Source organism: Mastomys coucha, unplaced genomic scaffold, assembly GCF_008632895.1.
Source record: "Mastomys coucha isolate ucsf_1 unplaced genomic scaffold, UCSF_Mcou_1 pScaffold4, whole genome shotgun sequence".
Classification (NCBI taxonomy): domain Eukaryota; kingdom Metazoa; phylum Chordata; class Mammalia; order Rodentia; family Muridae; genus Mastomys; species Mastomys coucha.
The window spans coordinates 35,726,412-35,749,547 of NW_022196910.1; the positions used below are offsets into that span (position 1 = coordinate 35,726,412).

At 39.3% G+C, this 23,136-nt stretch overlaps 1 protein-coding gene across 4 annotated transcripts in view; it reads right to left on the bottom strand.

Annotated features, from left to right (window-relative positions):
• Syt1 (synaptotagmin 1) overlaps positions 1 to 23,136 on the bottom strand; it is a 525,848-nt gene that overhangs the window by 78,889 nt on the left and 423,823 nt on the right. For all 4 annotated transcript variants that reach the window (XM_031349253.1, XM_031349256.1, XM_031349255.1 and 1 more), the window contains one exon: positions 16,941 to 17,058. In XM_031349253.1, the coding sequence (XP_031205113.1) occupies positions 16,941 to 17,058 (118 nt within the window). The remainder of the gene's footprint in view (positions 1 to 16,940; positions 17,059 to 23,136) is intronic.

Below are 23,136 nucleotides of genomic sequence, written 5' to 3' on the forward strand. Positions count from 1 at the left end.
TCTTTGACTGTTGTGTCAATGTTTTCTATGATGTCTTCTGCTCCTGAGATTCTCTCTTCTATCTCTTGCATTCTGTTGCATCTATGACTCCTGATCTCTTTCCTAGGGCTTCTATCTCCAGGGTTGTCTCTCTGATTTCTTTATTGTTTCTATTTCCATTTTTAGATTCTGGATGGTTTTATTCATTTCCTTCACCTGTTTGATTGTGTTTTCCTGTAGTTCTTTAAGGAACTTTTGTGTTTTCTCTTGAAGGGCTTCTAGTTTTTCACCTGTGTTCTCCTGTATTTCTTTGAGGGAGTTATTTATGTCTTCTTAAAGTCCTGTATCATCATCATGAGAAGTGATTTTAGATCTGAATCTTGCTTTTCTGGTGTGATGGTGTGCCCAGGACTTGCTATGGTGGGAGAATTGGATTCTGATGATGCCAAGTAACCTTGGTTTGTGTTGCTTATTTTCTTATGCTTGCCCCCCTCCACTCCCCCACTATCTGGCTATCTCTAGTGCTACCTGCCCTGGCTAAATCTTACTGGAGCCTGTCCTTCCTGTGATCCTGGTTCTGTCAGAACTCCTCAGAGTCAAGCTGTCTCTGGGATCCTGTGATTTTGGGATCCTGGGGTCCTGGGCTTGTTAGAGCTTCCTCTGGGTGTTATGGGACTGGCTTCAGAGTTTGTGCCCAAGTCCTCTCAGGGCACTGGCCCAGACAGACCAGAAGGTACCTGTGCCACCGGGCTGGCAGAGTTCCTTTGGGGAGAGTTTTAAAAGATACTTCTCTATTTAATTTAGCTTGAGGATTGCACTCTCTTACCTTTAACTTACATAACGAATTTTAGTTCCCCGGCACTGAACCCCATTTTGTGAATACTAAACATGTCTTTGTCAAGGGAAAAATAATGCAACCTTGAACATAATACATTTGAGGATCTGGCTGAAATGCACCTTGTAATTTTGTGTTTGCTGGCCTTAGCATTACACGTTAACACCAGAGTCTACAACATAGTCGCCAGGCTTATAGCTTCTCAGAAAATGCTTCCTTAGCAACACAAGGTTGATTTAACCTTGGGTCTGGCTGGCTAGTTGTCTGAGAGAGGCACAGTTCAAGAGTGCAGATGTGGGCACCTTGAGCAGTTAGCTAAATAACACATCAGAGAGGGAAATGGAGAAGATCTTACCTTGCCTTGGGACTCAGTAATACACAGGGTTCCCCCCCTCCCCAGAGTTCATATCTAGGTTCCTAGTAAACGCTTTAATAGAACAGGCTTTTCTATTAGCAAGGTGACCAATTCATTTTAGATGAAGGCTAGAGGGATAGGCGCAGTCTAAGCACAGAGTTCTTCCAAGGGTTGAATTGCTAGGATGGGATTAGCCCGAGGACAAATGTGTTATAGAAAATGAAATTTCAGAGAGAAGAAAACAAGCTAAAGAGGGTCAGAGGGTCAGGAAAGGATGTGAGTTGAAATGTGTGCTATTATTCTTTATTCTCCATCCCCTTCTCTCTCTGTCCCTCAACCATAACAACAGCAGCGTGCAGTGACTGCCGACTCATTGAATCCAATTAGGTACTTATTAGCTGGGGCAAAATTATTAGGCAAGGCAAAAGGGGGTTGCTTAGGGACCAGGCCTTGCCACATCTAGTCAAAATGATGTTGTTCTACAGATTCCAGCTCAAAGGGGTTCACTGCAGAGGGGAGGGGGTAGGTCTGGTGGTCAGGTACCAACTTGATAATGAGGATTGCGCAGACTCTGTCCTTCCTTTTTACTTCTGCTTCTGCATCAATTAACTAAGTTTGTTTGGGCATATCATCATAAAAGAACCATCTGGAAGAGAACTCTGGAATCTCAAACAATCAAATCACCAGCCAGGAGAAGTGAGGCTGGCACTGAGCTCTCCTCTCTGTATCCATGGGTTTAGCCAACCCTTACCTGAAACTATTAAAAAAAACTGCATTTTACTCAACATGGAGGGACTTTGCCTGTTCTTCTGGCCCCCATTCCTTCAGCAATACAGCCGAGGAACTATCAGCACATCATTTACAGTGTACCATGACTGACAGGTACACCCACAGTCAATGTGAAGTGGACAGCAGGATCATGCAGGCTATCTGCAAGGACTAGATCATTTGTATATAGAACTTGAACATCCTCAGCTTTTGGGCATACACTAGGGTTGAATGGGATGCCATTCAGATACCGAACTCCCAACAAGATACTGAACAACAGTTATACTGAGAAATACATTCTATCTTACTTCTTATAAAATATGCTTGGGATTATGGCTGAATACTATCAAGAGAGGAGTGAACTTGCTGGGCTAGTTCTGGATGCTCTCATAACTGTTTCTCAGTTAATGAGGAGACATACATTAAAGTCCTGTACATACTTCCTGCTCACTCCAGACACACAGCTTAATGTTGCATATTGCTGAATGATGTAGTGTGTGGTATCTTGCTACTATTTTCAATCTCTTTTGCTTTCATAGTTATGTAGAGAGTGAAAGGAGAAAAAGACAGTGAAGGCTGGAAGAGCAGAGCAGATGCCATGAAACCTATATACACGCATCCAAGATTACCTAGCAGGGATAGTTTAAAAAGCAATGCTGTGAGCTAATTTTTAAGTAAGTAATTAAATGACAAGCTGTCTAATGATATAAGGCATAGGGCATTTCCATCACCCCCTTGTCTTCTCTGTAGCTTTGGATGCACACTGTCAAGTGTATCAAGTTTGCCTCTTCATTACAGAGTGTGATTTCCTTGCATGTATGGGATTTGCCCATCCATTTAGCAAAGTTGTTTCCACTTTTTTTGACTATCATGAATGATGTTGCTGTAAACATCTAGTAACCATGCATGTATGAGACTAGCTGATAGACATGGTTATATCATCTATGGGGGAACACACGCACACATTCCTTGAATCAAGCTTTGGTACGAAAAAATATTCAAAGTTAACGAATTTTCTCTTGCTTAGAAATAACTGGCAGCTATGTGATGCTCTCTACTTAGAACTTCCACATAATATTACCTCATTTGTGGACTCAGAAACGAAGCTGTGTTTAATATCCCAATTTTATGGATGGGTAGACCGAGGGGCTGAAAGGTCATGGGCTTTCCGTTCAGGGTTTGCAATGACAGTTTGTGTTCTTTCTAGTGCACCCCGGTGGCTCTAAGGAGAGGGTCTGTTCATGGCTGACTTGCATCTCCACTGGACACCAAGGCAGCAGGGACAAACACTGGCATTTTCAGACACCTATTTATTATTAGGCTCTGGCCTGTAATGACTGTTAAATTGTGCCGTAGGCATCCCTCTTGGCGAGCAAGGTCAGGCCACGCAGAAAGCATTCTATAAAGTTAAATTCCTGTCGGGAAGCTTTTAAGGTGTTTATATTTTAATGATGTTATTAAAATGAAAGTTCAGACTTGCATAATTCATGTGTGCAGTGCCTCTTTTAAAATCCCTGTCACTGAATTTTTTTTTCTTTTCTTTTCTTTTTTTTTAAAATTTCAGTGAGATTCTCAAAGTACAAACAGGTGTTTCAAGGAAGGGTAAGGTAGGTCTCTAGGTAAACTGAGTGGGAACTTCTTGGGTGTTGAAATCTTCAGGCTAGGTTCACTTTCAGTGTTTCTCCTGTGTCATAGTCAGTACTATAAAAACCAAGTTGTTTTCAATGCAAACAACCTGTACTAAGAGCAGCTTACAAATAAATGGTTTGATAATGTCTAGGAATTGGGACACTCTCTGAAAAATGTCTTTGCCTTTGTAAGGGTTTATTTATTTATTTATTAATTTATTTTTTACTTCCAGTGTCTGTCACAGGTTTATTTAGATTGCTATCAACAATGCTGCTGGATTGAGTGTATTCTAATGGGTTTAAATTGCTACAAATACAGTTGATGAAAGTCTAGAAATTTACAAGCTGATCACCAGATTTTATTTCATCATCTTTCTTTTTTTGGTAGGGGGAAACTCTTTGCAATCAACAAGGGTTGTCTTTTAAGCAATACTTTCCTCCCTTAAGTTTTGAACTTAGGGTAATTGCATCTTACTTTAAAATCTCCTCTTATTTATGCATGATGAGACTGTACAAATGCAGCATTTTATTGTCAGCATCAGGAGCTTGGTTGCAGAGGCAGTAGCAGCAAGCAAATTGAGGGATGTTAGAAGAATGAAGACTTCCCCATTGCCTTTCTCTCTCTTACTGATACTTAGGGACTTTGCATCACAGGGATCCTGAGAAAAGCTTTCTTTCAATCTGTTGACTTGGCTTGATGACCAGGAAGAACTGTGCTTCTTTTTACATTTCTTCCTATCTAAGAGCTCATTATTTGATTTAAATATTGTTTAGAAACCTTTGGTTAAGACAATTTTCTAAGTAGAGTAAGGAAATTACTAAACATATGATAATATATCCAGAGAAAGATGCTATACAAGCAGCAGATGCAATGTCTGCTTATGGCTCAGAAGATCTCAGTGGACAGACCAAAATAATAATGAATGTGACATTTCTTGGTTGTGTACAATGCACATATTTGTGCATGTATACATATATATGAACATGTGTTTGTGTGTTTAAATGAGACAGGCAGAGAAGAGAACCTGGAACTCCATGTGACCTTCAGTTGTGCCCTTGAGATGACCTCCTTTGGGGACTGACTGGGCACTGGAGTTGTCATTTACATTCTAAAGGAAGCAGTGAGGCTATGGTTTCCTTTAGCTTTATTTCTCATGTTGTGATGATTTAAAGGCTGTTATTCTAGTAACATCTTGAAACAGTGCCATTTGTGAACACATTTCGTTCCTTAATGAATCAGAAAATGGAAGTCCATGAAGAAATCACAGTCTATCAAGTAGATAAATATGTAATCTTGCAGTCACATATGTATGTGCAATATTACTGCAAGTCTACTATCACTAAAAGTACATTAGGCTCCTTGTTAATGGGGGGAATGTGTTAATTAATTACATAGCCATATTGTTGCCTGACATCAATCATTTGAAATCTATGAATTTCTTAAGGCAATCGATCTTACTGCTTTAGTCTCAGATAAAGGCAGTTTCAACATCCCAAAAGATTAAAAAATGCACTTAAGGTTTTCAAGTTAAAAAGTCACTTTTCCTTGATAAACAATGAGGTTTTTTTGGGGGGTGGGGTGGGTGGGGGAAAACAATAGGAAGCCTTGGAGACTAGCACACAGCCAAAGTAAGGGATTTCGGATGTCACAAAGACAGTGGCTGCTATGCTTGTCTGACTCCGCCATCTGAGGAAGTCAACCCACACAGTAGTAGGCATTTCATAGTGAACCCTTGCCTTGTTCTCTCCTCCTGGGCGAAAGACATGACTGGGGACTTATTCTGTGCCTCCACCCCTTCTCTGGAGAGTGTCCTTATGACCACTGAGGGGTAACTACAGTAATGTGTTTATGTCTGTGCAATGCTTATCTCTTGAGGAGAGTATGCCAGTCCATTCGGAAGCCATGAAGGCTGATGTAGAAAGGATAAAATGAGAATTACATGAAATCTCTGAAGATGCTTGTTAATATCTGCAATTGATTTCAAGAGTTACACTTTCTAGTTTTATTTGTTTCTCAAGGTGCTACTGTGATAGTACTGCTATCTGTTGCCAACAGAATTCTGCTTAGGAAAAGACAAATTAAATCAGAGCAGTCAGAAGAGAGAGGAAAACCCCAGCAGCTTGTTAGAGCTTTGCTATTTGTGCCTGGCCAGGTGAGGTTTGTTCAAGTAACACGTATGTGACATACATGTGAGAATGGGAGACAATGTTGAAACTGTGTTTACAATAGGCTTTAGGAAAGCATGTGGCATGACAGTGAAGAAGGAAAGAATAATGCATGAAATGAGGAGTGAGGGTTAAGGAATGTGTCCTCTCAAAAGGGGAGATGGGTTTGGGAGAACTTGGCATGCAAGCATATGAACTGCGCTTGGATCCCCAGTTCCCATGTAAATCCAGGTGGACATGGCAACCTGCCTCTAATCCTACTACTTGGAAGGCAGAGATAGGAAATGTCTTTGGCAAGACAGCTACTTAAATGGGCAAAACTGATCAAGCTCTAGATTCAAGTGAGAGAACCTCACTGAATATATAGGATGAGAACTAGTGAGAGAGAAACCCAATCTCAACTTCTGGCCTCTATACATTCATGTGCCTGTATACATTCATGTGTTTTCACACATGCATATGCATACCACACATACAAGTACACACCAAAAGTAGAAACAGCTATGTAATAACCAATTTTTATTGCTATTTTAGACAGGGTCTCACTCTAGAGCCAATGGTGGCCTGGAACTCCTGATTCTTCTGCTCCAGTCTCCTGGATGATGAGATTCCAGGTGTCTGGTACACTTTTTATAATAGGAAGATTCATTTTTTTAAAGATCTATTTTCCATTATGTGTATGGCTCTGCATATTTGTATGCAATGTGTTTTGGTGACCTTGAAGACAAAAAAGGGGGAAGAAGCTAGTTGCTGAACTCTAGTCTTTAGGAGGACAGTCCTTAGGAAGATCTTTGAGGGCTCTTAACTCTGAGCAATAGAAAGATTCATCCTTGTATTTCTAAGATAACACTGACTTCTGCTAAATGTTTTTTTTAAAAAAGAAGTATTTGGGAATACTTCTGTTATTTTAATTAGCTATTTGAAATTCCAAACGTCTCCATTCCTTTTCTGTGTACTGAATGAGAGAAGGGGACAGGATGGTTAAGTGAAAGAAGACCATGCAGTCACACAGTCACCTGGCTTAGACAGAGCAGTACAGAGCTGTGGAGCTGCTTAGGGTTACTCATGCAAAGGTGCCACAGGAGGGGGTTCTGACGGGATAACATAAAAGGCTTAGCAAAGTCCATCTTTAAGCCCATAACACAGAAAACTCTCATCTATTGATTTCTGTCTTATATTTCTGTCTGTCCCAGATACTTGACTACTGTTTGCCACTCAACTATAAGGCAAAGAAAAATGGACAAAGAATTTCTGAGTGGAAAGGTATCTTTGAGATCACCCTGAATGGCCTTTCTTTTCATCTGTTTTCTTTTAAACATCAAGGTTACCTCTTAATTCTAGCACTGTGGAGTGGGCAGGTGGGCATCACTGCGCTCTGCTTTCATGATCTTAAGACTTTAATCATGCCTCTGCACTGCTTTCCTTTCCCAGACTACAAAGTCCTAAACTTCTTAGCCTGTCTTCATAGACCGTCCCTTGATCCTCTCTATCCAGGCTGCCCTTCTATGTTGGCCAGTCATTGAACACTGCTGTCTGTTTTGAGGTGGGTGGCCATACCTATGTGTACTCCACACAAGGATAAATGTAGGGTATTTCCATCTCATCCTTATAGAATCTGCTGGAATAGCACCAATTCTGCATTGACTTTGTAATTCCATAATCTAATTTGGATTATAGTTTTCCCTTTTAGTGAATTGTTTCTAAGATTTCCCACAATGAAATGTGTGGTAACTTTCTGTTCTCATGACAAAATAGTTGAAACACACAACTTATAAGGTTCATTTAAGCTCCTCTTTTGGAAGTCCCAATGCCATGGCTGGTTGTCTCCACTGAGTTTGGATTTGGGGTGAGCTAGAACATCACACGTGGGGGCCAAAGCTGCCCATCACATGACAGCCGGTAAGCAACAAGAGGAAGCATCTTGGAGTACAATATCCTACTCACCCTAGCACTAGGGCCTAGGATTTAAAGGCTCCATCTTGCCCTTCCCCAGTAGCACCACAGGCTAACGAGGGAGCCTTCAATGCGTGCACCTCTTGAATAGATAATCTACATATTATAGCAAAGCTGTTTCATGTTTTATGTTTGCTCCTGTACAGATTTCTTATTTACTCATTGAGTTCCATAGGTCCGTGTTTGGGAATACACAAAGTGGGAGGTTCCAAAGTGAATCGGAAACTTATCAGGGGCGTTTGAAAGCATCATTTCTACATCTCAGTCTGTGGATCACTCTTTTCGTATTTCCCAGCTCATTTTGACTTTCTTGTTAAGAAGTTTATTGCAAGTTCAATTTCTTGACAATTACTTTTGGTTCAATTAAAATATTTTAGTTATTTTAATATGTAATTTTGAGCCACCAAATCTTATAGCAGTCAATTTACAGGGGTTAGAAAGCATTTGTAATCACATTGTACTTCCAGAAGTACCATATTCTCCCTCCTAGGATCAGCCACTGATCAAACTGAATAGTAGGAAACATTTTCATTAGACTTTATTCCAACCTAAAAGGTACTCATATTTCTTATGATTGAACTCCTTCCCATCCTGTTTGACACCCTAGCTTCTATTGTGCCTCTGATAGGGCTTGAGTGTCACTGTTTTGTACTGTATCCTCTTTTGTGTGCAAAGAATTAAATATTAAAATAGCATGCCAACTTATATCCAAGAAACAAAGCAATCTACCAATATCCATTATCTAGTCTTATAGCCTCACTAATTCCATTTTGTGGTGTAAGAAACCACGTGACAGTAAGCAACCAACTAAGTAATTTATATTAGTGACTCCCTTCTGTTTGGGATTAAAGGATATTTAAAATCCAGTTGAAGTCTTAATGTCTTTCAATCTGTAACATAGTTAGTCACCTGCAATTCAGGTTGACTCTCGTGGGACATGAAAATCCTGTTTTATTAATGGAGTGTGAAAATGGACTATGGTAATGTCCTAGCTGTGCCAAACTCAAGATCTGTGATTTTGAACAAGCTGCTTAATGAACTGTGGTTGGTTCCATCAATAAAAGAGCACTGAACATAGTCTGCATCCATGGTTTTGAATAGGGATTAAATCAGTTAACCTGCATAGGGCATAAAAACAGAACCAACCTCCACTGTGCTGGGCAAGTGTATGAACTCACACGGTTGAGAAGAGGCATGGTGCCTGGCATGGAGTGGGAACTCAGGTGGTATGTGGTGAGTTGCTGACACATACCTGATGGCCACAGAACTTACATGGAACATTGTGCTCGCTGTTGTAAACTGAGTGTATCTCAGCCTGACACTTGATTTTAACTGGTCCCAGGGTCTGTCTGTGTCTCCTTTTACTTCCTTAAAACTGTTCAGTCCTTCAGGCATTGCATGCGTCATCTTCATTTTGCTGTACTAGCAACTGTGTCTACTTCTCACCTTGCATTGGGTTTGGCTATTACCCTTTTATAATTCTTTTTAATAACTCAGTTTCTAGAACCATGCCATTTCAAGAATTGTCATTTCCTTTTTAGAACAGTCTGTGCACTTTCCAGAGCTTCCTATTATTTTTATCCACATTATAATTAAGCATTTTGAAATGTTGCAGAATTAATTTTACATTGTAACATTCAAGCCTAAAATTATGATGAAGCTTCTGACATCACTGCCAACTTATTATGCATATTCCTGTCCCATTAGCTCAATAAGAAGCCAGTGTATTTGCATATTATTGCTTGACCCTGATATCATGGCCAATTAATTTGCATATCCCTATCTAATTGACTCAAATAAGTTTCTGCCTGTTTATTTATTGGCCTAGCTCCCAGACTAGTGGCTTTTAGTTCAAGTCAATTGAATTTGGAGCGGTTTTCTTCATCATGCTTTCATTACCAATAGATGGACACATAGGAAGGTGGTCAAGGACATTGGAAGATGACTGCACAACCTGTAAAGGAAGCATCTGCCTTTGTCTCTGCTTTTCACTGAAAGAGATTAAGGAGGAGAAATATTCACACTTTTCAGACAGGAGACACTAGAGTCCTAAAAGAAATGTAACCTTTCATTTGAGAACATTCTTGCATATAAGTCAAAGGGTATATTTTTCCCTCTATATTATTGACAACAAAATTCTACCTTAGGACTTGGCTGACATAAACCTTAGTTAAAATCATGTACCATCTAAGCTTTTAAAGTGTTTTTTTTTTTTTTTTTTTGAGTTTAAGATGAATAAGAAACATGGAAGTGAGCTTGTTTAAAACTCCAGGCTCTCCTCTAGAACTGGGTTTGAGGTGGGTTCTTGTTTTAACATGTCTCCTGATGATTCTAATCAAGCCAGTCAAAATGTCAGCATTTGATAAATTTTGCCTGAAGGAATAATTCCTCTCTGCTGATTATGGTTTTCATATTGACTGTAATGGGTACCTGGGAGTAGGTAAGCTGTTTCTTTTGAACACTATTGAGTGCTTAAATGTGGCTATATTTCCTAAATTATACTTGTAAGATGATGGAAAAGTAGACCAAGAACAAATAAATTAATAAAAATTAGAATACACAAGCTGATGATAAAGAATTTGTATGTCTGTGCATGTGTGTAAGTCATGGGCCACACACTAACCTTTTAGAGCATTAGTCTCAACTCTTTACTGCATCACCTTCTTGACGGCCACTGTGCTCTTTAATGGGAAAGTAGCTAGGCATTCTGTTTTTCTTCATTTATTTGTTTGCCAGTCAAATGAATTCCTTTTTTAGAGATGGGATCCCATTATGCAAGTCAAGCACAGATCTTCCTGCCTCAGCATCCATGAGTTCTGGGATCACTGTGTCCTAGCCACTGCTGACTTGTCACAGTATTAGTGGTAAGTTTGGATGGGGACAGCCAGGAAGAAGCGGAAGAGGACATGGCCAAAATGAAGCAGAAACATTACGATGGAGAACACTTGAAACCAGTGGTTCTATATCTTCCTAATGCTGTGACCTTTTAATACAGTTAAATATAGTAATACAGTTATTACTCCCAACCATAAAATTGTTTCAGTGCTACTTCACAGCTGTAATTCTGTTACTGTCATGAATCATAATGTGACCCCTGTGGAAAGGTCGCTTGAAACCCAAAAGAGTTGTGGCCTACAGGTTGAGAGCCCCTGCTTTAACCATACCTTGCTCAGCTGATGTTGAGCCTCTTAGCCTCTTAGCCTCCCAGCCTCCCCTCTTGCTCCTTAATGTTCACCAGCCCCATTGCAACAGATGCTTTACCTGGGTTTCCCAAACTTTCTTTCCCCTATGCCTGCTGTGCTGTAATTCTCATTCATTCTCTCTCTCTCTCTCTCTCTCTCTCTCTCTCTCTCTCTCTCTCTCTCTCTCTCTCTCTCTCTCTCTCTCTCTCTCTCCTCTATTTCTCTCTCTCTCTCCTCCCTCCTCCCTCCTTCCCCTCCTTTCTCAAAAAATTGGGTGACTTTAAGCTTCCTCAAGGGAGTGGGACTGCACACTTTTTATCCCTTTTTATATGGGCAGTTTTCTAGCAGTGAAATGGCAGAAAAAAATCTGTAAGGATGGTGTGTGTGTGCTCACTACAGGGAACCAGGATGAGAACAGCCTTGTGGTACAATGCTCTGTTGAATGTGGAGCCAGGCAAGGAGGATCATTTGCCAGAAGCCTCAGATGAGGAGAGAGAATCCATTTGTAATTTTGAGAAGACAAGAAAGGGAGAGCTAATTGAGACTATTCCCAGGGATTTTTGACTTGCCAACCTCCCCACCCCCCAGTTTCTAAGAAAGCTCTAATTTCCAACAACCTTACTTGCTCCATTTTTAGCCTTATCTATTCTGAGGACTTTTGTGTTTCAGTTCCAGATAGTGGAAGCCCCTAGGAGCCATGCTGTCCATCTTGAAGATGGGTATGTAGGAAAAGCTAAATGGTGTATTAGAAATAGTTCACCTTAGGAGTGAGGAGCTCCCAATTCCTCCAATGCTTTGTCTTTCTCAAAACTTAAAAATTTCTTTTTGTCCTGTAACATGTGGAAATACCATGCAGCAGGTAGAGATGAGGCATGTCAGAGCATTCACACTTCTGTGACACTTGTGTGTCACCCTGCAGGATGGCATGCAGTTGTTCACTATTACACACTCTGTTTCTATTAACAGTTGATTTTTCTCTATATAGTGATACCAGAAACATGTTTAGTTGTATCCTAATGTTGTAGAGAATCAGAGTAGCTTAAGATATTTTCCTTTTAAGCTACTTTTGCCTAACTGAGTATGCCGTTTTTTGCTTTCTGAGACACAAAAAAAATGTCATCTGAACTAACCAGTTTCTTTTTATAGTTTTCTTTTTTTAAGATTTATGATTTATTTATTATTATAAATAGGTACACTGTAGCTGTCTTCAGACACACCAGAAGAGGCCATCAGATCTCATCATGGATGGTTGTGAGCCACCATATGGTTGCTGGGATTTGGATTCATGACCTTCGGAAGAGCAGTCGGTGCTCTTACCCACTGAGCCATCTCACCAGCCCCTATAGTTTTCTTAATAACTTTAGATAATATACCTGATAACTCATCTTACAGTTTCTGGCTTCCTTGAAAATATATTGTTCTTAACTTGGTTATTCTTATAGTATTGAACACCATAATGCTTGCATTCTGTATAGGATTATAATTCTCTTCTTTTTTAAATCTAATTTTCATTTATACTGCTAACTCAGCACTAGCATTGTATTATGATTTACCCACATTATTTTGAGTTATCATTTGTTTTATATGTCTGTATAATGATAAATAAGTTCATATATTTTTAAGTATTAAAATTGTATTTTTTGTTTATAATTGACTTAAAATTCTTAAGGCTCATCCTTTTCTAACAGAACTTTGCAGGTGTTTCTGTACTATGTTGATCATTGGACGTTGGTACTATATGTCTAAGGCTGGCCTGGAAGGCTTGCATGCGCTTGCCTACCCCACAGGGTGCAAGGAAGAATGCTAGGAACCAGAAGTACAGGATGGATGCATTTCATGTCTCTTCATTGAGAAGTTCCCAAAGGAGGCTACATAGGGTCAACATCAATTACATGTCTTGTGGGCATTCTTCTGACCCAATGCTGCTGTATAGAAAGTTCATCTCTTCACTGGAAGTCTGTTCTACTCTTGACTTGAAGTTGTCTGTCATTCAACTTCACTTGAATGTTACTAATGTTATTAATGTTTTTTTATTTTTCTTAGTTAATAAAGTGTAATTGTTTGGCTTCAAAAAATTTCTTTTTGTAATATTCATGAACAAAAAATAAAAAAAAGGGAGATTCATTCATTTTTTAGGATTAATTAATCAATTACATATATAGGTACATATGTGTTTACATATATAGATATAATAAGGAAGATAAGGTTGGGAATTTGAGTGGAGGACATGAGAGGAGCTGGGCGTGGGGATGTGGTAGAATTATGTAAGTACTCATGAAAAAAATTCCTAAAGGAATGAGTAAATGTAAAAAAAGCTAATCTGCTGCAGAATTATGAACAGTCCAATTATAGTGGCCTTGTGAGGATGAAGGGCAGGGACTGTGATCATTTGCAATGTGGATGTGTGATAGAGGCAAAATCCTTAGGCTGTCCATTTTGAATATACACGGTGAGAAAGAAATTGTTCGATCTTGCCAGAAACTAGGGAGAAAGTATTTTGAAAATGTCTACTTCCTACTTCCTTCATGTTTTATTGATCTGTTGATAATTTTAAACTCATTCTGAGTTCTTAATAACTTTAGATAATATACCTGATAACTCATCTTACAGTTTCTGGCTTCCTTGAAAATATCTTATTTTTAACCTGGTTATTCTTATAGTATTGAAAACCATAATGCTTGCATTCTGTATAAGATTATAATTCTCATTTTTTAAATCTAATTTTCATTTATACTGCTAACTCAGCACTAGCATTGTATTATGATTTGGCCACATTATTTTGAGTTATCATTTGTTTTATATGTCTGTATAATGATAAATAATAATCAAAACTAGCGTCCTGATTATCCATAACTGATCTGGCATGTCTATCCAATAGCTGAGTCATGTCAGGTCCCTCCCCCGGCCCCCTCCCTCCACCAAATCAAGCAGCTGCTAAGATGGTCCATTGATTTCACATTTTCCAGTTTTGATAAAGTTACTAATTGAAACAGTCACAGTGATATTTGGTAGGCACTTAACTTTAACTTTCGCTTTTTTTTTTTCTAACAATATGCTCACTAATGGAGTCTGCTTAGCACTTCTACTTTGTCAACAGAGGCTCAGAAGAAAAAACTCATCTGTCCAATGTCAATATGTGTGGCTTGGTGCTGGAGCCTGAACAGAGTCTGAGCTCTAAGACCTTAAAACAAGACAGATTGTTAGTAGTGGCAGAGTGTGGTTTCAACTCTGGCAGAAGAGCCACCTTCGGGTCCAGTTAACAAGCAGTTTCTGGCAAATGTAGTTTGGCATTTGAATCACTTGGAATGAGATCTTATATAGTTGTGGTCTCTTTGTACATAGGTCCTCTTACTCTGAGGCAACTCATTCCCATACTTAAAGTTGCTTTAATGGTAAGTAGGTTAAGCAAATTTGAAATGCAAGACTTGTTTTTTGGGCCACAGCTCCTTTGTAAATAATTCACTATTCATTCTGCAGCTATGTGCGGTACCACCCATCAGTGAGAGCATTGTGGGAGACATAAATACAGAACATTCTAGTGAGAAAGAAGTCTGATGTTTGAGGACTGTAAACAAGCTATTTAAAAAGACAAAGATTGGTTCTGCTAGATGGATCAAAAAAGCCATTCCTACAGCATCCCTACTATGCAAACCTTCTGGCTCCACACATGGACCCTTGGCTTAGTCCCCAACCTTTGCCCTATTGTCGCCTTGAATGTCATCCATTCATGTGATCTTTCCTGATCTCATTAAAAAAAAAAATACTCCCTGACATGGACCCAACTTCCTTGTTTCATTTCTACCTAAAGCTTGTGGAACCTCAGGGCACTGGGTGCTTTACTAATTTCTTGGCTCATTGTCTGTCACCTTACATTAAAGTAGAAAGCACAGGAACGCAGGGTCTCCAGACTGTTTTATCCACGATTGTGAACCCACTGATCAGCATGATGTCTGACTCATGGTAGAGTCAGGGTACACATGGGTTGAGTAACTGGAAGGAGTACAAGTTCAGCTGGGCTGAAGAATGAGGAGGATTTAGCTAGGCATTGTTAAAAGGGAGAGAATTCCAGATAAAGAAAATTGTGTAAGAACGAAACAGCATGTTCCATGGCTTGTTATGAGATGAGTGTGCTGGTCCATTGGCTAAAATGAGATGCAGAACAGCATAGCTTGAAAGTGTCTACATTAGGTGATTAGCGTAATTATGATTTAATTCTACAGGCAGCAGGAAGCCCTTAAAATTAGGGTTTGTTAATGATTGTAATCATTCCAGGTAATTCGAATATGGGGGTGGATCTAGGTTCTGTGGGTTCTGAAGCTACTATAATTTTCCTGCCTTTCTTTAGGAAAAAAAAAGACTACAAACTGATGGGTACTGAACTAGATCTGACCTTTGGGTGTGCTTATTTTATGCCACAATGCTAAGCTAATTGTGACAGGCTAGGTGTCGTTCTTGGAGCATCTCTTTGCTTGGGTCGCTAGCAGTGAGCTCGTGTACATGCCTGTGACTGTAAGCACTCAGAACCTGCTAGATGTTTCTGTTCTGCATATCCTAAAGGCAAGAAGGGATGGCTGGCAAGGAGTCCAGAGGGAAAGGGACAGCAGTCCTGCAGAATGAGGCGCTGAAGCAGCTGTCCATGGTGGTGACAAGTCCTCTGGAAGTCTCAGAAGAAAGCCAGAACAAGGTCATTTGAAGCAGTTGTGGAGCTCAATCAGGCGGGACTCTAGGGCAGCCTTGATCAGAGATGGAGAGGAGACAGCTCCCATGGAGGTCTGGAGTGCTTGGGCATATATGATTCTACAGAAACACTCCTAATGGGACATGGCTACTTAGCCAAAGAGAGAGAGGTCAAAGGTCTCTTAAGTCTCCCCAGGATACTAAAGTGAGACCTGGGATTAAACTATAATTGCAAACTTTTTAATACTTTTCTGTGCATTTATTTTACAAATAAGCACATAAAATATTTTACATATTTTTAGGAAGAACTATGCTTATTGCCTTACAGGTTCAAATTGATACCATTAGAAATGAAGCAAGACATTAAGGTAGGGTGTAAGCAACATGAAAGACTATAGCTTCTTCAAGTTCCCTTATTCATACAGAGAAATGATGTAGATAGCCTGAGATTTGACTGTCAAATCTGGGTAGAATTCAGCTCCAACAAGTTTTAGCTGTTTTGTTTCCCAGTATAAACTCACTGTGCTGCATTGGTGTGGTGTTTACAATGTTTCTTTTCTTTTCTTTTTCTTTTTTTGTAATCAGAAAAGTCACAGAATAAAGAATCATGTCTGTTGAAATTCCATAGCTAGGAACAATGTCAACTGTTATCTGATTGTGGTGACCTTGTGGCATGTCAGGAGAGTACCTCACACCTTAATGATTTACTGGAACATTAAAATGATAATTGATTTAACCACACAGAGGAGGAAAAAAAATTCTGCTCAGGCCTGGAAGCAATGTGTCCTTGAGCTGACTTTGCTCTGTGGAAGAGTTCCCGTTACTCACTGTTATGTCCTGCTTGGGTTACACAGAACTTTCAAATCCAAAGCCTTTCCTCTTCCACCCTTGTCTTTAAACTGTAGGATTAAAAGAATTATATGAACTGTTCCTGGCTTTCTTCTCAGACAAAGACAGCTGTATAGATTTGAAATGCCATCTTTTGTAAAAGCATTATAAAAACCATGTCAGGTTAGCAAACACCTAATTAATAGGTCTCAGGTAAAATAGAAATTTTAATACTGAGGGTGAATTTAAAAAATCCTCAAAACTATAATTTGTCACAGGCATTGCCTTTCAAACAAGAAGCCAAAATTTTAGTTTTCAATGACATAGAAATGACAGCTGATACTTTGGCTATGGAGAAGGGAAATAGATTTCATCATCTTTGCCAATTTCAATAAACTGAGAGTGGCTTCCTGGGGCCCTGCGTTGGCTGAATTCTGACACTGCTTCCAGCTCTGTAGGAAAGAGAGCTGCGATCAATTAAGGAGCGGGGAGCCACAGCATGAGTGCTGTGCATTCGGTACCCACGGTGAAGCAACGTTTCCAACAATCAATAGCCACTGTGCACTCACCAGATAAGCCACCCACATCCATCTTCTTCAGGTTTTTGGCTTCCAGAATGACAACAGTCAGCTTGCCGGCAGTAGGGACGTAGCGGAGGGAGAAGCAGATGTCACCCAGTTTCTCTTGCTATGAAAACCAATAAAGAAGTATTAGTGAGTTTTCAAGTGAAGTTGAACTGTTTGGTCTTAGATGTAATTTTCTCAAGAGATGGTTAGGACAATTAGAGTCTGAAGATTTCAACGTCCATGAGCATTTTTATAGTGGTCATTTCATATGATACAAGTCTTTTCTTTTTCAGAATTATCTACTTCCACTTTTGAAAACAGGCCACTTATACTTTAATATCTGATAGAATATGACTATAATTCTGGAAATGAGACCAAGATGACTGTCTTTGAGATGACACTGCGTACTGCAAAACTCTTTGTAAAATCCCCTTGCTTTATTAAAGAGCTTTGTATGGTTTACTTATTTTATTTTTTATTTTTATTTTTTTAAGTTTTATTTATTTATTTTATGTGAGTACACTATAGCTGTTTTCAGACACCAGAAGAGGGCATCAGATCCCATTACAAATGGTTGTGAGCCACCATGTGGTGCTGGGAATTGAACTCAGGACCTCTGGAAGAGCAGTCAGGGCTCTAAATCACTGAGCCATCTTTCCAGTCTCCCTCCTCTTTATTATTATTATTATTATTATTATTATTATTATTATAATCAACCTATCTCAGTGTTTGTCTTTTTTCCTTTCAAATAAGATTATATCTAAAGACCTATGTTTAGGGATTTGGGAAGAAAGACATCTTTGTTTAGCTAAATTCTATTTATTGTTGAAAAATTTTGAAACTCACATCACATAAGTGCACTCAAGTGTGAATTTTTGTGTGTTTTGGTTTTATTCATTCCAAGGCAAGTCTTTCTTTGCTTTATTCTTAAATTTGCAAAAATCTAGTAGCAGGCTGGAAAACTGTAACATTGTGCCACAATGCAAGTACTCCAAGTTCCTCATGGAGTGTCAGTGCTACCGTAGTTTATGGCCAAAGCACATCCAACAATTCTGTAATCAGGCAATTCCTCATGGAGTGTCAATGCTACTGTAGTTTACGTCCAAAGCACATCCAACAATTCTGTAATCAGGCGATTTGGTATAACTTATCCAGGTCAGAAAATGATAATGGCATACAAAATGGCCCTTTTCCAGAGAGGACTCATATCTATTGTCTTAACTGGAATGTTGGGAACTTTTATGAATACTTATTTTCTACTCCAGTTAACAACCATGCTATTCAATGTGACTATAATTTGTATTTGTGTGTGTGTGTATATGTGTGTGTGTGTGCTTGTGCCCCTGCGCTCGCTCACCAGCTTGCAAGCACACACAATGGGTGAGGGGAGGGAGAGAATAAATAATTAAAGATATTGTTGTACCCACCCCCCGAGATGGGACAAGCTCCTGACAGCATCTGACCCAAGGAATTAGCTGTATGGCCCACCAGCATTCATTTTTTAATGTTTTCCCTCAAATCTAAGTTTTGATTCTGAAGAGGGAAACACCTGTGTCAGACTCTTAGGAAGACCTGAAACATAGAAAGAGTGTATGAAAAGACCCTCAGTCTTTTCATCTTGGCCTTATCTGTAGCTAGACATATGTGCTAAATGAGCCGGTCTCCAGGTGGAAATGCCACCCTTGATATAATGTAACAGTGTTAGGAAATGTAATTTCTCTTCTTATGGAGGTACTTACTATATCCATCTGTCAAAGAAGAAATAGTATGGGTTGCTTTGTTTTGTTTTGTTTTGGAGGTGAGTAGAGAGGAGGGAGAGAGAGAACACCAGCCTGTTTTTCCATGCTTAACTAATGCTCTATTGAAAATGACACCAGATGTTTTTATGGCCCGATTTTCCTATTCGTGGAATCCCTGTAGTGTCTGACAACATGCCTCTAGGTTGATGTGAACATTGCTTTCATATTCCTGTGAGACAATTTAATTCTCCAACTTGTCTGTGCCTTTCCCAATGACAAGGTCCTTGCTTGGGTATCATAATACCTCACTCACCTTTGCAAAAACCGTAAGTACAAAAACAGTTGGGAAACAGCCATGCTTTGAACCACAGCCATAGCTCCCTGTGGCTAGTAGGGTTCCTTGTATCAGAGTTATTCCATATGCTTAGTCACCCTGACACTTAATTGACATATTCTGTGAGTTAGTAGAATATTTTTTATAGTCTCTGAAAATAGAGTTGGAGTTAGTATTTTAGAAATGAATTCAAAAGAGAGCCAGATTCCTCTAAACTTGGCAGGGGAAGAGAAATGTACATTAACAAAATTACTACTTGAAATGGTCATTTGGAGGTGGGCTCTATATGTAGGAATCTTTTTGTTATTTATGTTCATCTCCTTGGTAAGCTCATTGTATGCAGGCTAGACTGCTCTCACTACTTTACCAGAGATGTCTATGCTGTCCTAGATCATAAATCTCTATATAACTCATTATTAGATTCCATGAATAGCTTAGGGTGCTAAAATAAGCTCAGATCTATATTTTTGTCTCATCCCAAATATCCATTTTTCTTTTTAACATTTACTCTTTTTCCATCTCATAAGTGCAAAATTGCAGGTAACTTTAAAAACTTCATATATCTCATTAGAAATGTTTTGACACAAGCACTCATGTATCAGAGGCTGGCCTCAAACTGACTGCAGCTGAGGGTGACCTTGCACCTCTCTGACTCAGCTGCTCAGCTGTTGGTGAAGTATTGAGGCTACAGGCAGGCAGCGCCACAGAAGGCTCCCAGTTGTTTTAAGTGAAGAAATGTCATGTCATTTTTCTTGAGGGATCATTTCATTCTTCAATCTTAAGACACAGAAAATTTAAAAGATTCTAAAGATTCTACGTACTATTTAGCTTCAAAAGAGAGCTCAGCATCTTGGATAAAGGAGAAACGTATGAGATTCACGGCAGTTTTAAGCCTTTGGGGTGGATGAAGAATGAGTTCGTAAAAGAACAAATGGGGATATTTTAGGATACAGAGGAAGAGAAGGACTTATTTTTAAAACTCTTTACAGATCTGCATTGAATTAATTTAGAGGCTTTAACATGGGAAATTTTTTTCATTTGCTCATAAAAATTATCAACCAGTATGGCAAATTAAATATTATTTTTACATGAATGAATTGAAATGACTTTCCAAAGTTTTAATTACTTCTGATCAACAGCTGTTTTCAGACTAGTCACTACTCTTCTCCCAACTTGTATAATTTCTGATGTCAAGATGGAGGAAAACTGTAGCCTGGGAGAAGGCAAGAAATACCACCACATTTTAATGACCCTGTCTCCATCTTAGATTCTTATGGCACATTAACAATTACAATTTCCCCAAGAGCACAAGAAGTGGATGCTACTATGTCCATTTTATAAGTAGATACGTGGGAGCTAGAGGTTACAGAATGTTGGGTAGGTGGTCTCAATGAGACACGGAAGCAAGATCATTTAACACTACATGTAAAGTGATGATAACTAATAATCCCACTGGTGATTTACCTTACATTCCATTCTCATTTAAAATGATCTCTCTAAACTGCGGTCCAGCATATGCCTTCTCTTTAACTGTTCCTTCTAAGACCTTTTCCTAGAGGCTAATTTCCATCTCTCTGTTAGCTACCTCCTCTGACGTCTAAGTCATGAACTGCCCTTTTCTGTATATGTGAATGTATATCAGATTGCCTTGTTCTTACTGTTTTTAACTGGCATTCTAACCTGCCTTGACTACCTTCCACAAATGGCTACCTCCAACATGAGCTACAGCATGGCATTTGCCACTCTCCTTACCATATCTTCCACCGTCACACCCCTTCAACTTCTTGCTCATACTCCATGCTAACCATTAGTCAGCCCCCACTGCTTTCCAAATGAAGCCCTCATCACATCCGTTGGACTCCTTAGTTTCTGTCCCTCCACATCCCAAAGCAGATTGCATATGGCTGGCTAAACTAATGTTTAGAAGATTCAGGCCCATCTTTTGGATAGCCTGCAGCATGGTGTCCAGCAGCTTGGTTTTTTTCTCTCTACATAAATGATGAGTTCAGCTGCCATCTGGAGACTCTAGAAGAGGAAGGACTAGAATTTCTACTACTGCTCTATGCCTTGCTCCAGGAATACAACTAAGTAGTTATGGGCTGCATGTATTGAAAGGAGAAGCTCACTGGCCTAATGCTTTATAAACAGCACTGATGCTAGTCTTCTGTCAACACGGGCTCCAGTTTAATCAACAGGTGAGCTAACAGTTTACTGGATGCCTCTCCTTTGTGCATAGCACCAGACCACTGCCATGCTAACTCTACCATGTAGTTAGAAACTACATCCATCTGGAGGTAAAGTTCTTCCATCAGGATTTTCAAGACCCGGCCGAGCAGCAGCTGATAGATGAATGCTTTTGCTGGTGTGATTATCTCACGAAGGGGCCTCATTACTATTAGGGATTTTAGCTTTATGTATAATTTATTTTAGTGAATTGCCTTGATCACTAGGTGGAAGCTGCCAGTTAGTGTTAGAAAGTTCCAACTGTGAGATTCAGAGAAATTAACCTGCTCTTTTAAACTTTGGAGCTGACAATCAGAAGGTACTTTTGTTCTGAGCAGCTTGATAATTCCACAGTTTTTTTCTTAAAGCAGCCACCGAATAGAGCAGACACAAATTAATGATTCTATGGGCAACTACACAAATACCTTGCCTTTTGAAAAGCATTATAGATATAAAAACAAAGGTCATCTCCAATGGACAAAACGGTTTGATTGCAAATGAGCGTTTTTTCATGGGTCTTACAGGACTGGCCATCATTTTCTTCTATGTAAGAAAAGGTTTTTTTTTTTTTTTTTTTTTTTTTTTTTTTTTGCTTTGGTGGCCTATGAGATGGGCTAAGTTCAGATACTTTTTTGGAAACAATTTGCCTTTGAATGAGTTTTTAAAAAGTTCCGAAAATGACTAAGTGCCATGCCATTTTAAAAGGACATAGTCTATTTATGTTAATTGCAAGAAGATTTTCTCTGTGTTCCACTGGCAATAGATACTCTGATGAGTAGATTTTCTTTGCCCCAAGGTTAGGAGTCTATTTAGAGGTGAGAAATAAATGGAGGTCTAATTGTTCAAAAGTAGAAACTCAGACTATTTGCACATTCTGATTTGCACAAGTATTAAAATGTTCACATGGCACTCTTTGAGACAGTCTCTCTATGTAGCCCTGGCTGTCCTGGAACACTCTATGGAGACCATGGTGGCTCAGAACTCACACAGAGATCCATCTGCCACTAGCTCCCAAGTGCTGGGATTAAAGGCATGCACCACCAGAGAAGGCCACTGGGATGGGATAATGGGCAGTATTAGGTAATAACAGGTAATGTGTTCTTTGAGCGATAGAATTTTTCAAGTTCCTGATGTGCCCACAACTATGCTCATACCCCCTGAAGATTTTGCCAAATCAGTATTTACAACTAATCGACCAGATGGTCACAGTATGAATGCAGTTAAGAAGTGTACCCAGGCTACAAAGAGTAAATCTGTCCTAGTGCACGAATGTACACTGTACTGCTTAGGTGACAGGGATAGTTTATGCCCTTGAACATTTTTTTTGTGAAGATACTGTATAAAAAATTATTTTATATGATTCATATTGATTCAGTTTTATCAAAAATAATCACTGAACCCTACCATAGGACTCTAAGCTGCAGTGTAGTCTCTGTGGCTACCCAGATGAGTAACAATATAGCATATTAATCCTAGTACAGACACAGCAGAAATGATGTGAAAAGGGAACATTGAAACATCCTCGAATCTAGTGACAGAGCTAAGGAGAAAAAGACACTTGAATTAGAGATAACCCCCTGCCTCCATGCGTAACCATTACCAGTTTCTCAAAGTCATCTCAAATGCAGTTTTGCCAAAGGTGCCTGATATTCACATGTCACTTTAAGACAGGTTTTCTTTTTATAACCAAAGCTAGAAGGTATAGGGGAGTTGAGATAGTAATGTGCACAACATCCAGGAAGAGCCATCACTTGCGATGAGATGAAGGCTCAGAAGGAAGAGAGTCTAGATGGACTTCATGCAGACGATGAGCATTTTAGGCACAGGGATACACGAACAAAGCCCTTGAACCATTCATCAGCTTAAAATACACTGCTCTTCTTACAGTGTGAAACTCAAGTGA